Below are 15964 nucleotides of genomic sequence, written 5' to 3'. Positions count from 1 at the left end.
AGTTATGTAAACAGAAACACACATAATAGCCTATTTAAACTATAGTATTCATTGTATCAAAAGCACCATGTTATCAACATTACATAACTTAATAGCATACATACGCCATTAACCATTTTTCTTTTGTTGCACTGCAGGTGTTTTCCCCTCACACCTGCATTAGTAATGCATTAGACACATGAATGGATGAATGGTCCAACAGAATAAATTTGAAAAGAATCAAACATGAGGTTACAAATATCTTTTTAATGAAAAATTTCAAGCATGTCACATCAAAAATGTAACACCACTAACCCACATTACATAGAAAGTTGTGACAGCTAAAGCAAAGTTTTTTACCACCTCGCTTATTTTATTCTTTTAATACATTTCTAAAACAAAACAAAAGAACACAAAAGGGAATATAGAAGATAACTGTTTTGGAGGGAAGTTTACGGTTTCAACAGTAGAAACATTCTTTAAACATTTTCTTGAATTAAAACTTTCGATAAGTGTACACAAACACTTCACTAAAAAAATAAAAATAGCTAAAATTACACTGAGAAATTTATAGAAAAATGTCATAATGAAATAGTACAAACATATAAAACTAAAACTTTTTTTTCTGAGATTTGAAGATTAAGACCAGTGCTTCACTTCCTCCTGGTACGCCTGACGGGAGCTGCCTCAGTAGAGATGTCCACTTCCTCTACTTTTTTAACATTTCTTCCTCTTCGAGTGGTGGTCCCTGTGGGAAAACATAAAAATGTTAACTTTTCACTCTCAAAAGTTGAATAAACGACACAGCAAAACAAATAACGTACTGAATGTACATAAAACAGGTCTAAACAGTATATACCCATTACACTTGTCAAGCCCATCAGCTTTTGTGGCCTTAAGTTTTGTAGCAAAACATAAATATTTATTGTGTAAGATCAAACAGGCAAAATATACTTATTTGATGCTAGGGGGTCCAATGGTTATTACATCTTTTTGACACAAAGCCCTTTTCAGAAGGCACTAGTTTTTAAAATATGTTTTTGAGTTGAAATTATTATTACTCGATGTCTGTGATTTCATGTAGCGATTTAACAGTACTAACATCTCCATGTTTATCACAGAGGTGAGTGTTTTCTAGCCATGGGTTTTACAGAAGATAATTTGCTGCGCTTGTGTGCACCACGCATGACGTGTGTTTTATTCAAATGAATTACTTGATTTATCTTCCATTTATAATTAAAACCATATTTAAATAAACTTCATAAGTCAAAGACTGCGAAAGATTGGGGCGCAAACGGTAGCTCAGAGAGGTCAAAAAACATCCATACAATACAATATTGGAAGTCATAGGCATTTGGATAGGATTATATTTCACAAGGGACTGTTGGGTTAACTGAACAAAAAAAACAAAACAAAAAAGTAAAAATTTGCCCTGGAATTTTTACTAAGGTTTTACGAGAACCCAGACCAAGTAGCCTGGCAAACGCCAGACCACGTATCATTGAGAATGAAACGTTGTCTGGAAACCACATGTTCAATTTCTCGTATTTGAGGCGTGGTTAACGAATGCCCAGAGCTGTATTATTGGGTGCTACGAATATCTATCAAATGAGCCTGTACGTTTATCAAATACGTCTGTGCTCCCTCCCCGTTCTGTGATTGGTTCCCTATTTCAGGGAAAATTTTGGTTCATGGTATCCAGACTGCCTAGCAGCGTGAATAAAATCGCGCTGCGGCAAGGCAGAATGGGGAAACACCGGCTACAGACAGGATTAAAATCACAAAGTACAACTGTGAAAAAGAAATTTCTCTAACATACTCAATGAAGACTAGTCCCGTCCAATTAGGGATAGACTGATGTGATAAATAGAATTCACTGAAAGATATGGCTACATCTATTTTAGTCACAACATGCACAATGTAAAGTTCTCTTGTATTCTGGAATACACTGCAGACAACATTTACAGAATGCATACCTGAAAGAGACTCCTGAGCAGGTGCTGGCTCTGGTTCCTGGGCTGTCTTCTTCTGCCCTCTAACAGCTCTATTACCAGCTTTCTTGGGAATAACCTCAGCCTTTTCTGGTTCAGCATCAGGCATTTTCTCTTTGCTGGAGACCTCAGCTGCAACTTTAGAGCTGGTGGCTACTCTGCCTCTTTTCTTTGGCAAAGGTTCCTTATTTGACGCCTCATCAGTTACCTCCAGCAAATCATTCCTTTTCCTTTTGAGGGGAGTTGATGCCTTACCATCACTGAGATCTGATTTAGGTGCAGCAGAGCCCACTGCCTTTCCTCCCCTCAATGGCTTGATTTTTATCGGAACTTCTTCAACTGGATGTTCCTCTTTTTTGGCTCCTCTGCGACCCCTGGGTGGCAGATCAGTTGACTGATTTGAAGTGGAGGATGTCTCAGCTGGTATTTTGCCTAACCTTTTAGATTTCTTCTGCTGATGTTGTTCTACATCTGCAGAAGGTTCGATCTCTCCAATGTCTTTAGAGACCACCAAATCTGGGTTCCAGTTAACAGTTTTTGAGGGTTTAATATCACTAGCTTTCTCGGCTTTAGAAGATTCATTGATTGGGTTGTTAGGGATGTCTTTAGTTGAATCCTTCTGTTTTCTGCCACGGCTACCTCTTCCCACCTTCTCCAGTGCCACAATTGCTGTATTCTCAGCAGCAACCAATTCAGAACCTGCCTGTGTCATGGAATTTTCTTTTCTCTTTGATTCAGGTACTTTTGCTGCTCGCCTGGTATGTTTAACGAGTTTAGCTGGCTCTTCTGATGAAGCTACATCCTCAGTAACCTCTGACTCTGCCTTGGCAGCCGCTTTACGTCCACGGCTGGACACCACAGCAACTGATGGTGCAGGGTTTGCAACAGCACGGCGACCTCTTTTGACAGGAACTTCTGCCTCCACTTCTGTTTCCTTTGCAATAACAGCCCTTTTACGACCAGATTTCACAACAGGGGTCTCTGCTTGTTCAACATGGCTGACAATGTTCTCCTCGGTCACAACTGAAACGGTCACCTTGGACTGCTTTGTCTTTCTACTTCCCCTCACAGATTTCACCACTGTTTCAGAGTGTTCCTCGGTCACAGGTAAAAGTGTGCTGGCATCTACAGCTGGTTGGTCAACAACCTCTTCAGCCATCTGTGGTTTCTGCTGTTTGGCCTTTCGTCCTCTGCCAGACTTGACCACAGGTGCTTCAGGCTTATCTTGTTCAGCATTCACCTCTGCCACAGTTTGAGAAACAACCATGGCATCATCATTATCCAAGAGCTGCTCCTTGACAATTTCTTTAACCTTCCTTCCTCGCCCTGACTTTACTACAGGTTTCAGTGGCTTCTCAGCCACTACAGCGGCATGAGTGCTGGTTGTTTCATTTTCCAAAGTAGGGGTTGGCTCAGTTTTCAACTGCTCCTTCTTTGGTGGCCTTCCTTTCCTAGCTCTTGTTGCAGAGACAGTCTCAGTAACTGGTGAAGCCAACAATTTGACACCAACTGGTGCAACAGCATTTACCTCGCAAACAATTTCAGGTGTTTTCTGTTCAAGTTCTTCTGAAGTATGGCTTTCCGTTTTATCTATTTTCTTTCTCCTCCCAGGTTTTACAACAGGGGCTTGGACAAGCTCTTCATTTGCAGGTGCATCAGGACATTGTAGGTCACCAGCATTTGTGTCATCAATGGGCTCAATTGCAACATCATCTTGTTTAGCTTTTCTTCCTCTCCTGGTTTTGGTAACTACTGGTAGGGAGTCTGGTCTCTCAGTTTTCATGGAGTCTACAGGAACTTGAGAAGCCTCAGTGCTCTTTTCCTCTTCACCAACAAAGTGGTGCTTGGGAATTCTACCACGGGCAGATTTTCTGACTGGGCTGGCAGTGACTTCTGGAACTTCGAGAAGCTTCTTGCCTCTCCTTCCTCTGGCAGGGCAAGAGGGAAGTGGACTGTTTATATTTGTCTCTTCAGTCACTGACAACACAGCAGGAGGTTTGACCTTGTCGTTTTTGGATTTCTGTGGCACTCTGCCTCGACTGCCACGTTGAATTTTGTTGGCAAGTGAAGACTTGATTATCTCCCCTTCCTCTTCCTCAGCAGTGGATGATGCTGGAGTAGCTTCAACTGTTGCACTGCTATTTTCATAGGTACACAGAGTTTCTTCAGACTGCTCTTCATTTTTTTCATCAGTCCCAGAAAAACAGACATCAATTGCTTCAACTGAAACCGACTCCTCTTTAAAGTTGTCAGGATGCGTTTCCTGGGGGATAACAGCATCAGCCTCTACATCACTGTGAATAGAATCAATGACTTCAGTGGTGCACTGGGAATCCACTTCAGTCTCCATGGTTTCAACTGGACAGACATTTTCTTTGTCGCATTCCTCATCGAGATCTGAGTCAAGACAACAAAAATTTAGCTTAATCCAAGTAGTTAAACAATGTGTACCTCCTGTATAAGATTAAACAAAACCTAAATTTTAGGACTGAGAACAACAATGTAGAGAACATGTGCATTTCCCAATTTTAACTCACCTTCAGCTGGCACGAATGCAGTACTACTTTCCTCTGCTTGAAGAGGCTCTTGTATCTAGACATTAAATATATGAAGATCAGCTATTTAATTTATAACTAGATTGCAGTTGAAACAAATAATGACCATACCATCTACCCGAATAACATTTCCTTACACTGTAAGTCAGCAGTATGACAAAAAGTTCAATTGTAATCAACTAAATTATTTACTGCAGAGACATTATGTGCATGTTTAACAAGAGTAACCTAGCCATTTACCTCAGTAGACACAGTCAGACCATTTTCTGTTGTCAGGCCAGAGTTATTTTCAGGTTCTTTAAAGCCAGTGATAACTTCCTCTGCCATCACTCCATGTTGAGGGGTCCTCAGTTTACCGATTACCAACTGATTGCTGAAAGGTTCTTCTTTCTGATTAGGGGTCTGTATTAACTGCTTTACATCAGCCAAGTTCTCTACAGGTTCAACCTTCTCTTTGGGAGTCTGCATCAGCCTTTGAATACCCATTTGAGCTTCAACTGGTTCTTTTTGTTTAGGGGTCTTCATCAGTTCAACATGAGATAGGTCCTCTTCGACTTGATTTCTCTTCTGTTTAGGTGTCTTCACCAACCTTTTCAGTCCGAACTGATTCTCCTCCAGGTCTCCCTTTAATTTTGGTGTTTTCATCAAATCTTTTAAACCCTCAAGTTCTTCATGTTGCTCTGACTTTTCTTTGGGAGTTTTCATAAGCCTCTGAAGACCAGCTGCGCACAGTACAGGGTTGTTCTTTTCTTTTGGGGTCTGCATCACTCTTTTCACTCCAACCATGTCTTCTACTGGAACTCCCCTGTATTTGGGAGTCTTTAGGAGTTCCTTAATGCCTTCCAGACTTTCTTCCTGGGTAGGTTTAGATTCCTTGGGGGTCTTGAACAGCTTTCCTCTTAAGTCTTCAATTGGTTGACCCCTTTGCTTGGGTGTCTTCATGAGTCGCTTTACTCCAGTGAGGCACAAGGATGGTGCTGCTTTCTGCTTTGGGGTTTTGACTACCATTTCAGGGGCAGCCTCTTCCTCTGTTTGGTCATTGGGGGACATCTCTTGATCTGGAATGATGTCATGGCCACTTGCCTCATTTGAGTTGTCACTGAGTTGAGAAAGACCTTCATCGCCCAATAAACTACCATCCTGGTTGTCCAAAAGAAGTCGTGTAACTGCTTCATTGTTGTACTGTCCACATTTGGCAGTGGAGATAACACTTATTGGAGAGACAATCATTTCACCTGTGTGGGGAGTGAAAAACAAGGGCATGAAATCAATGATCTCAAAACAATAAATACACAGTAGATAACTAACTTGCGACAAGTCCAAAACACTAACCTGATTCTTCTGGTGTTCTCATGACTGAAATCTCATCCAAAGGCATCTCAGGACATTCATCGTTTATGGGAACCATTTTCTTAGACCTTCTGTTGGCTGGCGTTTTGAAAATGTCTGCAACACCTAACAAAACATTAAGAATTTGAACTAACAATTTCACAGAACATTTATTACATATATTGTTTTCTTAAATACTGAACAAACCTGTAAAGTCCTCATCCATTTTCATGTCCTTCTTGAATAGTGCTATGTTGGTGACTATTTTAGGTGCAGCACCAATAGACTGGTTAGTCCTCACATGGGCTTTGCCAACAACAATGGTGACTGGAGATGCTGCATGCCCAGTGCTGATATCATCCTTCAACCTCCGTGCAGGTGTCTGGATAGGTAAATGTAATTTGTAATTAGGTCATAGATTAATCAGCCATTCAATGAGCTAAAACCATCAACAGGGTTTTTTATTTATTTTATTTTACCTTGGGTTTTGGCACCACATTTCTTTTGACTACATTGCTCTTTGCGGGTTTTTTCTTAGTTGTAACTTCTGTTTGAGGTTTGATCTGACCAAACTTCACAATGTCGGCCCAAGAAGTCAACACTTAAAACAGAGAAACAAACATAAAATTTAACTATTTATTTAAACCATATGAAAAGGAATTAAAGATTAATACCTCAAAACAGGAACACATGAATATAACCAGATTAAATCTTTCACCTTTTAGATTAGCCCGTGATGCTCCACTGCGTCTTGAACGAATTACATCAAGTGCACTTTTAATTGTACTCTTAGGAGTTTTTCTTGCAGAAGACTTCATGCTCTTCCTCCTTAAGGGTATCTTTGGTGTTACGCAATTCTGAGGCATGTCTTCTATAATGGTAGACTGTACTTCAGACTTCTCCTCCTGGTCCTGGACAGGCGATGGAGTGCTGATACGAGAGACTGAAAACCTCCCCTGGACCCTGGGTGTCTCAGTTAAAGACATGTCACTGGCAGCCTCAACAGCTGAAGTTGATGCTCTTCTAGCAGATGCAGGTGTCTTGGGTGTGGCAGGAGTAGAGGATGTTGCAGGTACCTTGGGTGGAGCAGATGGTGACTTTTGATGTTTTGGTGATGGAGTTTTAGCCTTGATACTCGGTGACTTTTTGGCAGGTGATTGAATCTTTGCAGCGCGTTTAGGTGAAGCTTTCTTCGGAGAACTATTTTGAACATCTGGAGCAGTTTCTTCAAGTCGAAGAGCCTGAAAATAAAGAAACATTAAAAACCTTTGAATGTTTTCAATAGATAAATGTTATTGTCCTTAAAAATTGGTTTTAAGTATTACCAAAAGACCAATGGTGGATGCTCGTCGTAGGAGAGATTGAGGTTTCTGGGAAGGTCCCAAACTGTATCGTGGAGTTGCCCCACGGCGGAGGGGGGAATTCGGGGGCAGGCGTTTGTCAAATAGCTCAGGGGTCAACTGTCCACCAAAGGACACTCGCTTTCTCTTTGCTTTTGGAACTGTTACTTCGGTGCGAGATTTGTTTTCGCTGCACAGCTCATTAATTGAAGTACCATCTGCAGGACAAACACAAGTAACGGTGATATATTTTTAAATAATGAAGCACGTTTGCAACATTTACCTAATTGACAAATAGTGTACATGCCAGAAAAACTGCACGATTCTGGATAAATTGAGAATCAAGATTCTTTTCTTTCAAACAGAGATCACGTTTCTCTCACTATTTTGAATAGACAATTGTAAATAACGTGTCATTTACCAGAGGTTCTAACAAAATGTAGTTGCTACAGTCTATTTAAAATGTTTAATTTGAATTAATTTATTTATTAAATGGGTTTGAATGAATTTTTCAATGGCTCACTCAAATACTTGTTAAAGGAGTAGTTCACTTTTCAAAAAACTTGCTGATAATTTACTCACCCCCATTGTCATCCAAGATGTCCATGTCTTTCTTTCTTCAGTCGAAAAGAAATTAAAGTTTTTGATGAAAACATTCCAGTATTTTTATCCATTTAATGCACTTCAGCGGGAACCAAACAGTTCAAGGTCCAAAAGACACTGTCAGTACAAAATGCAAACTGTTCAAAGAGCTTTAAACGATTCCAGACGATGAATAAGGGTCTTATCAAGCGAAACGATCGCTCATTTAAAAAATATATAACAAAGTTCAAGTTTTATAAGCTCGAATGCTCGCCTTGCTCTGTACTGCGATGCACGTTCTTGACTCTCATGTTCAAACAAATCTTTTTCTGAGTCAATTTGTTCATTAAATGAATCAGAAAAAGATTCATTCATTTATGGAGAAAAATGCTGGAATGTTTTCATCAAAAACCTTAATTTCTTTTCGAATGAAGGAAGGATGACATGGACATATTGGATGAGGGAGTGAGTAAATTATCAGCAGAAGTTCTCAAAAGTGAACTACTCCTTTAATTACTGGATGGATGAATCATTCAGTCGAGATGGATGAATCTCGACTGAATGATTCAAAGGCACATACATTTTTTTAAACAGTCACCTGTCACAACCTAGTGGCATAAAAATGTAATCTATACAATCGTTATTTGATCCACCAAGTTATTTTTAAAAGGAGATTTGCTCTTATGATCGCTACCATAGAGTTTTTACGGTCTTACCTTTATTCTTAGAACTTGATGTTGTAGCCTTAATCTCATGTGGAGTACCTTGGACTTGAAACCTTTTGCCAGCATTTGATCTTGGGGATGTTCTTGGTGACATTTTCACTTCAGTGTTCTTGCCTATTGGGCCTGGAGTCTGACCCAAAGGCATTTGGAGATCAAGGCTCTGATCCTGTGAACCAACACTCCTCCTTCCTTTCGGGGATTTAGGAGTTTTCTCCTCAGGCTGAGGCTCTGAGAGAATTTGCTGGACAACCTCACCAGCACTGAACTTCTGAGGCGTTTTCAAGGGTGTTCTCTTCTTCTGGGAGACAGGAGTTACACCTTTCTCTGTCAATGTTGAGGGGGTGGCAGACCCTACAGACAGCATTTCATCAGCAGATTTCTCTTCCTGATTTGCATTAAATGAGCTCTGAGGGATAGTTTGTCCAGTAATATCTTCAGAACTGGATTTCAAGGATCTTCGCTTCTTGGTAGATGGAGTTGTGACCGGTTCAGGGTTACTTTTAACATCTGCAGTGGGAGCTTCCTCATGATCAACATGAGGTCTTGCAAGTGGTGTTTTTGGTTTCTCAGATTTCCATGGTGATTTCGCAACAAGGTCTTGTTTGACCATTTGGTAGAGCTCACAAAAAGGTGACATACTGTCCTTTTTAATTTTCCCATCTTCTGGTTCATTTTCAACAGATTGATCCACAGATGGCAGTAAATTTGACCCATCTTTTAAACAAGTGTCTGTAAATATAGCACACAAGACAATTATATCAATTTATATTATATTCAACAGAATTAGCAAAACTAGGGGGAAAGAAACAACTTCAACAAACAAAGAAATTTATAGAATATCATAAAAAATAAATTTCATGATCACTAACCAAATGAATGCTCCGACTTCCTCTTCTCTGCATGAACGGGTGTGCTTTTTTCCTGCTGGTCTTGCAAAACCTACAAGATCCAAAAACCAACATTTAACAAGAAATAAATGATAAATAAAAAAAAATTTAAAAAAAAAAGAAAAATTGGGGTCGTTATATTTCTTCATTATTTTTTAAGAATACAAGTCAAACATTTGTTTATCTTCATAATTCTAGTTTTGACTTCTAAAGTTTTTTGAAATCGAAACAAATCCAAAGTTTCACTTGCAATTTCAAAATTGAAACACAATTTTCAGTTTAAATACTGCTCAAACCATTTTTTATTCATGATTAATATAGCATATTGCATTTAATGTGCACTGGTTAACTAGTGTTAAATTTAGAAACCCCTAGAAAAAACAACAAATAGATGTACAATACATCTAAGATAGTTCTACTTTATTTATTATTCCAATATCCAAATATGATGCTAAAAAAGGGGCTTTTGTGACGTGCTGCAGGGATTAAAGTAAAAAAAATTATTCTGACGGATTTTGTTTTGCAGGCCAAGTCATATTCCTTTCACTTTATTTAAATAGTCAAGACCAATAGCATTTTAAGTGGAGATGTGCTCACTGTCGCATGCACACAGTGCTTATACATGTGGGGATTGTTTACATCAGAGTGCGCACGTGTTTTGCACAGCATATACGCAGTGTTTGAGCGGTTGATGGAAAATAAGCTAATGCGAATTCTAAAAGTCTAAATTTGAATCTATTATTTTTCATGGTATTTTGAAGCGCCCGCGATATCGTGCATATTCATTACCGCGATTTATCGCATTACCGAATACCGGCACATGTCTAGCTGTAACGATACGCGATATATAAAAACGAAGTCGCCATACTCAGATCCACAAACCTGTGTCGCGGTGTTAGAAGACAGAATCGCCACACACCCCAGACATTTGATAAACACAACCCGGAGGCACCGGCACATGAAGTCACATGGTTTGACTTGTCTCGCTAGTTAAAGGGTTAGTTCACCCAAAAATGAAAATTAAGTCATTAATTACTCACCCCCATGCTGTTCCAACCCCGTAAGACCTTCGTTCATCTTCGGAACACAAATGAAGATATTTTTGATTAAATTTGAGAGCTGTATAACTACCACATTGGCTCCTAAGGGACTGCCTCTTGACGGCCCAGAAAGTCAATGAAGAAAATGTTTAAATATCCCAAGTGACTACCGTGGCTCAACTATATGTTTATCAAGCGACGCGAATACTTTTTGTGCGAAAAAACAAACAAAAATAACGAGTTTATTCGACTATTTCTTTTCTTCCTTGTAGGCCAGAACGCGACTTCCTTAGATTTCCACGACGCATGCGCGAGAATTGCGATCTGCTTACACCAGCTTACACTACTTCAGATCGCAATTCTCGCGCATGCGTCGTGGAAATCTAAGGAAGTCTCGTTCTGGCCTACAAGGAAGAAAAGAAATAGTCGAATAAACTCATTATTTTTGTTTGTTTTTTCGCACAAAAAGTATTCGTGTCGCTTGATAAACATATAGTTGAGCCACGGTAGTCACTTGGGATATTTAAACATTTTCTTCATTGACTTTTTGGGCCGTCAAGAGGCAGTCCCTTAGGAGCCAATGTGGTAGTTATACAGCTCTCAAATTTAATCAAAAATATCTTCATTTGTGTTCCGAAGACGAACGAAGGTCTTAGGGGGTTGGTACAGCATGGGGGTGAGTAATTAATGACTTAATTTTCATTTTTGGGTGAACTAACCCTTTAATACCACTAACAAGGCTCAAACTAGCCCCACACGGTGACATAATGAGGGTCCCTACATGCAAACCGAAGCATCGAGAAAGTTCTAAGTGTACAGACAGTTTAATAAGAAGATATTTTATAAAGACAGTGCACTTCGCGTATACAGACAGGAGCAATCTTTGGAAAACAGTCTTAGATACTAACAGTTCGACAAGTCAAACCACAAACGCTATTCATACAGTTCAGCTCACTTGGCACAGCGTCCGTGGTTCGACTGTTAGTATCTAAGACTGTTTTCCAAAGATGGCTCCTGCCTGTATACGTGAAGTGGACTGTCTTTATAAAATATCTTCTTATTAAACTGTTTGTACACTTACAACATTCTCAATGTTTCGGTTTGCATGTAGAGACCCTCATTGTGTTACTGTGGGGCTATTTTGAGCCTTGTTATCGGTATTAGCTAGCAATTTTTATTTTTCATTACTCCGTGCCCTATATAATAGCGTTATACGCTAAACAGTTTTTAGAGATAAAACTCTTTACATTCGATCATCATGAAAACAAATCTCAGAGAACGGTCGACTAGGTACCGATGTGTTATTAGACCAAAGGTTGATTTTGCGCCGGAGTTGTCCATTAATAATCTACAGTATTTGCAGGCTATTTATGAAAATGTGTAGAAAAATATACAAAAAAATAGTTTAGTTTAGACGGGAGTAAGGTGAAACCAGAAAAAAAATAATAATTCAAAAAGCAAGTTGTTGTTAGCAAGCTGCTAATTCAATTATATATGGTAGAAAACTAGACTATTAGTTGAAATAAACATTTCAATGCTACTTTTTTATTCTACTAAAATAATTATCAGATGTAAAGAAGGATTTTATCTTACAAAGCTTTTTTTTAAGAGCAAGAAAGGATGACAGTGTCTGTCAGCCACCACCAAAGGCCAATTTTGACCCAGGAAAAACCCTGGAGACTCACATCAACATACCTGAACGGTTTTGTCTTTTCCAGCCGTAGACAGCCTCTTCTTCTTCGGTGTCTTGGGAGGTGGGTACTCAAACCTACCATTATGACAATATGAAACCACACAAAAATTATTCCCAAAACAAAGATTCTCCAAGAAAAAAACCTTAATGCCTCTTCATAACTATAGTAAAAAAAAAATCAGACCCACCTGAAAGAACGATCAATGATTGTGATGAGATCACCATGCTTTAACCGCTCAGATTGATTAATAACCTGTCCATTAATACGTGTGGGGTTCACAGAGCTTAAATTGGTCAAAATGAGCTAAACAAGAGAGAGACAATACATGAAACATTTAAGTAACTTTTATATATATATATGGCATAGAAACTGGTGAGCATCTTGAGACAAAACAATGAAATTGACATTTTAAGATATGCCAGTGCAAGTTGCTTTAACGCCTAGTTCACACTACAGGATTTTAAGCCCGATTTAACGAGCTCGGCAACAGGTCGGGCTGTAATTGAGTGTAAACCTGCAGGTGATCCACGCTCACTTATCTTTGTGTGAAGTACTAAACCACGCATCAAAAACAGGGGGTTCTAAACTGATCATTCCGTAAACAACTTTTTTTTTGCACCACCAATTTTGTCCCGGTGTCCATTTTCGAATAGACAACTATTTTGAGTCATTTCACATTCCACTTCTAGCATGTGTTTTCATGACAAAACGTGGTTTGGGGACCAGATAATCATTGGGTAACAGCTGTTTTTCAGCTTGTAACCCCGTTGCAGATCATTTACGTACTGTCACATTGTGTGAACACCACAACGACTTGAACAGCAGCGCAGCAATCTGCCGACGGTTAAAGTTGTGTAGTGTGAACTAGGCTTAATTTAAACAGCTCAAACATGCATTTTAGTCTGGGTCTAGCTTAAACCTTGTCTGTGAAACCAGGGGCATAGTGTAATATCAAAATATAGTTACCTCTTTGTTCTCATTCAGCTCTATTTTACAGTGCTCTTTAGACACCTGCGGCAGCTGAATACGAATATCACAGTCCAGCTTCCTAAATAGGTAAAGAGTCCACATTAAAATGGCTTTTAATACAGCCCATTTTCATTTTTTATGAATGAGAAATATTAAACTATGATGCATGTAGTGGCTATTCATGGCAAAAATCCACTTTATTTCATTTTAAAACAAAATTATCATTAAAATATTTCAATACATTGTTTTGCATGGGGTCTAAGTAAGTCGATATTCAAAGATGCATGCATCCATCTTCCATTTATTGGTTATTTCTTGTTTCATCAAGTTATTAAAATATTCTAGTAATAGCTTCTTGCATAAATGCCTTAGTTTTTGCAGGCCACGTTATTTTTGATCATTGATGTCGAGAACATTTTTTTTTTTTAAATTACAGCATGACAAATCACATATGCACCACACATTCAAGTACATTATCAATTTATTGTTTAAAATTTCCTTTTTTTTTTATTATACACATTAAACCTGCATATATCCATGCAACTTTGTTTCATGTGTCACCATTCCCTTTTGTCCACTTTCATAAACCACTAATATCAACAGACAAAACTAATAAGTTAATATTTTGCCAAACATAACTGTACACTAAATAAACAAAGGGCATAACCTGTTACATGCATGATGTACAAAAGGAGCACGAGTACTTGATGCCGTTAAGTAATAACGCATTCTGATTGGCTGGAGAGATCGTCTACGTCAATTTGACATTAATGAAGCCCGCCTAGCATCAAGAGTAGTAGAACAGCACATGTGGGACAAAGAACTGTAAATATTTAGCACTTCCCATTTATCAGATATTTTAAACCAAACGTTAAAGTTTTTAAACAATGTACTTCGATTTTACCTTTTAATCATAATGTGTAGAAGTAATTTTAGCCATTGATTTTGTTTTCCACGTGCCTCACTATAAAAACTTGACAGCATTATACTTGAAAATATTCACAGCCATCATGTAAGTTAAGCCATTATTGTAAAAAGATGTGTTACTGACCTTCCAAACATGCAGGACGCTGTGAGGGGAAATTCAGTCCCATCTCCACCTCCATGTCTTTTGATCACGACTATCTTCCCCAGCAAAGGCATTTTAAAACAACTTACCTTGTATAGCAAACACAAAAGACAAAATAAATATAATTAACTCAGTGAGTAACGTTATTTTCACCGACGTCCTGTAAATGCATTTTACATTAAAGTTTTATGGACATAACTCGTAATTTATATCATCCGCGAAGATAAATGCAACCCAAAGAGAAATTCTGTATACAAAGATATTCCATTTCAATGTAATTATAGTTATTACATATTACGTTAGTTCACATTCATTATTACATTGAAAACACAAGATGAAGATCAGCACATGGCCAAAGACATTTAAAACATTGCATAACTGGAAAAAAGCACAGGTAAAATTAAAAATTCACATTTTATTTAGTTTTAGTGGCCGACTAGAAAAATTATGTTTCGGAGTATTTGTGGTTATGTTCATTGAAAATAAAGTTACCGATTTGTTTTGATTGTTAACGGAAATAATGTTACGTCTCCGTCGTTAGCATAGTGTCAGTTTAAACAGTTTCTTTTGTATCCGTGAAATGAAACGTCTCTTTACCTGAAGTTCCGTAAATCAAAATGTCAAAGTATATTCCATCGAAGTTGGGCCCTGATTTTATAAATAAAATCAGATTATCCAGCATTCGGATAGTTGTCCTTGTCGTTCCTGCCGTTAACACAAACTACTAGCACCACAAACATTAACACTATATCCATCGACAGACAGCAGCGCGTGTTGTTGCCTTTACTGACGGTAATATATCCCTCCGCAAAATAAAATACAATAAAACAGCTAAGAGTAATTAACTATATATACATAAACAAAATATCACATATTGAATGAAAATAATCAATCAGAGCCTTATTCGAAGATTTATATAACATACAATGCAATGCATTATAAAAGTGAGGGACTAGTTTACCTGTCAATCCGCGGAGGAATATAAGGCGGCGCATAACTACGAATGTTTGAAAACTTTTCAAAATTCCGCGCGAAGGCATTTGGTTGGCCAGTAGTAATACTTGCTACTTGACGTAGCCAATAGGATTTAGTGTTGACGTAACACGACAGTAAAGATGGCCAATCAAATCATGTTAAATGTGCAACCGCTCTTTTAAACTAGACACGATCCGCCCTAGTCTAAAGAGTGCAGAAGCAGGCAGGCAGCACAAAAGAGCCGAGTTTAATATTATGCAGTATGCACTTTTCATCGCAGGCCTGGTTTCACAAACCATGCGAGGGCCTTAGTTAAATTTGGACATTTAAGTAGCTTTTATAAACATGCCGTAGAAAAAATAACATTACTGATGATGAAAACATATGGTAAATGTCAGCACTAACAGCTCAAACATGCATTTTAGTCTGGGACTTGTCTGTGAAAACAGGCAGTAATCTACTAATCACTGAATGATGATGACCACACACAATTAAAATGATGGTAACTGTTGTAACTTGTAACAAAAATGGTGCCCACTGTAACTGAACGAATATGTACAATTTTCATATTATTTCTTTTTAATTGCAGAACAAGAACAAATGCAATATTGTTGTGTACAAAAGGAGTAAAACAAATTTAGATATCAAAATAAATCACTTACCTTTACAGTAACGAATAGAATTGTGAATAAATTCAGATAAAATAAGTTACATTATTTCAAAATATTAGCCTATTGATTGTTGCTGTATTGGTCAACCAACAGTATGGCAATAGAAGCGCTAATGTCTTGGGTTCGATTCCCTGGGAATGCATAATGGTACCTTGCAT

At 38.3% G+C, this 15964-nt stretch overlaps 1 protein-coding gene across 2 annotated transcripts; it reads right to left on the bottom strand.

Moving 5' to 3' along the window:
- Positions 1–226: 226 nt before the first annotated feature.
- Positions 227–15076, bottom strand: LOC120469918 (uncharacterized). 2 transcript variants are annotated; one of them, XM_039659214.2, is made up of 16 exons: positions 14758–15076; positions 14143–14249; positions 13089–13170; positions 12310–12425; positions 12124–12196; positions 9371–9440; positions 8493–9230; positions 7180–7412; positions 6573–7095; positions 6334–6455; positions 6062–6236; positions 5858–5980; positions 4766–5760; positions 4508–4562; positions 1956–4367; positions 227–727 (listed from the first exon to the last, which is right to left on the bottom strand). In XM_039659214.2, the coding sequence occupies exons 2-16, from the start codon at positions 14232–14234 to the stop codon at positions 633–635; spliced, it is 5904 nt and encodes a 1967-aa protein (XP_039515148.2). In that variant the 5' UTR covers positions 14235–14249; positions 14758–15076; the 3' UTR covers positions 227–632. The 2 variants fall into 2 exon arrangements, with proteins under 2 accessions (XP_039515148.2, XP_088977935.1); XM_089121809.1 differs by lacking the exons at positions 12310–12425; positions 13089–13170; positions 14143–14249 and having other exon boundaries at positions 14758–15075.
- Between the last annotated feature and the right edge of the window lie 888 nt (positions 15077–15964).

The sequence above is a fragment of the Pimephales promelas genome, chromosome 17 (assembly GCF_988280905.1).
Source record: "Pimephales promelas chromosome 17, fPimPro1.hap1.1, whole genome shotgun sequence".
Classification (NCBI taxonomy): Eukaryota; Metazoa; Chordata; class Actinopteri; order Cypriniformes; family Leuciscidae; genus Pimephales; species Pimephales promelas.
The sequence above is the reverse complement of the archived record's forward strand: the minus strand, read 5'-3'. Positions and strand labels throughout refer to the sequence as shown.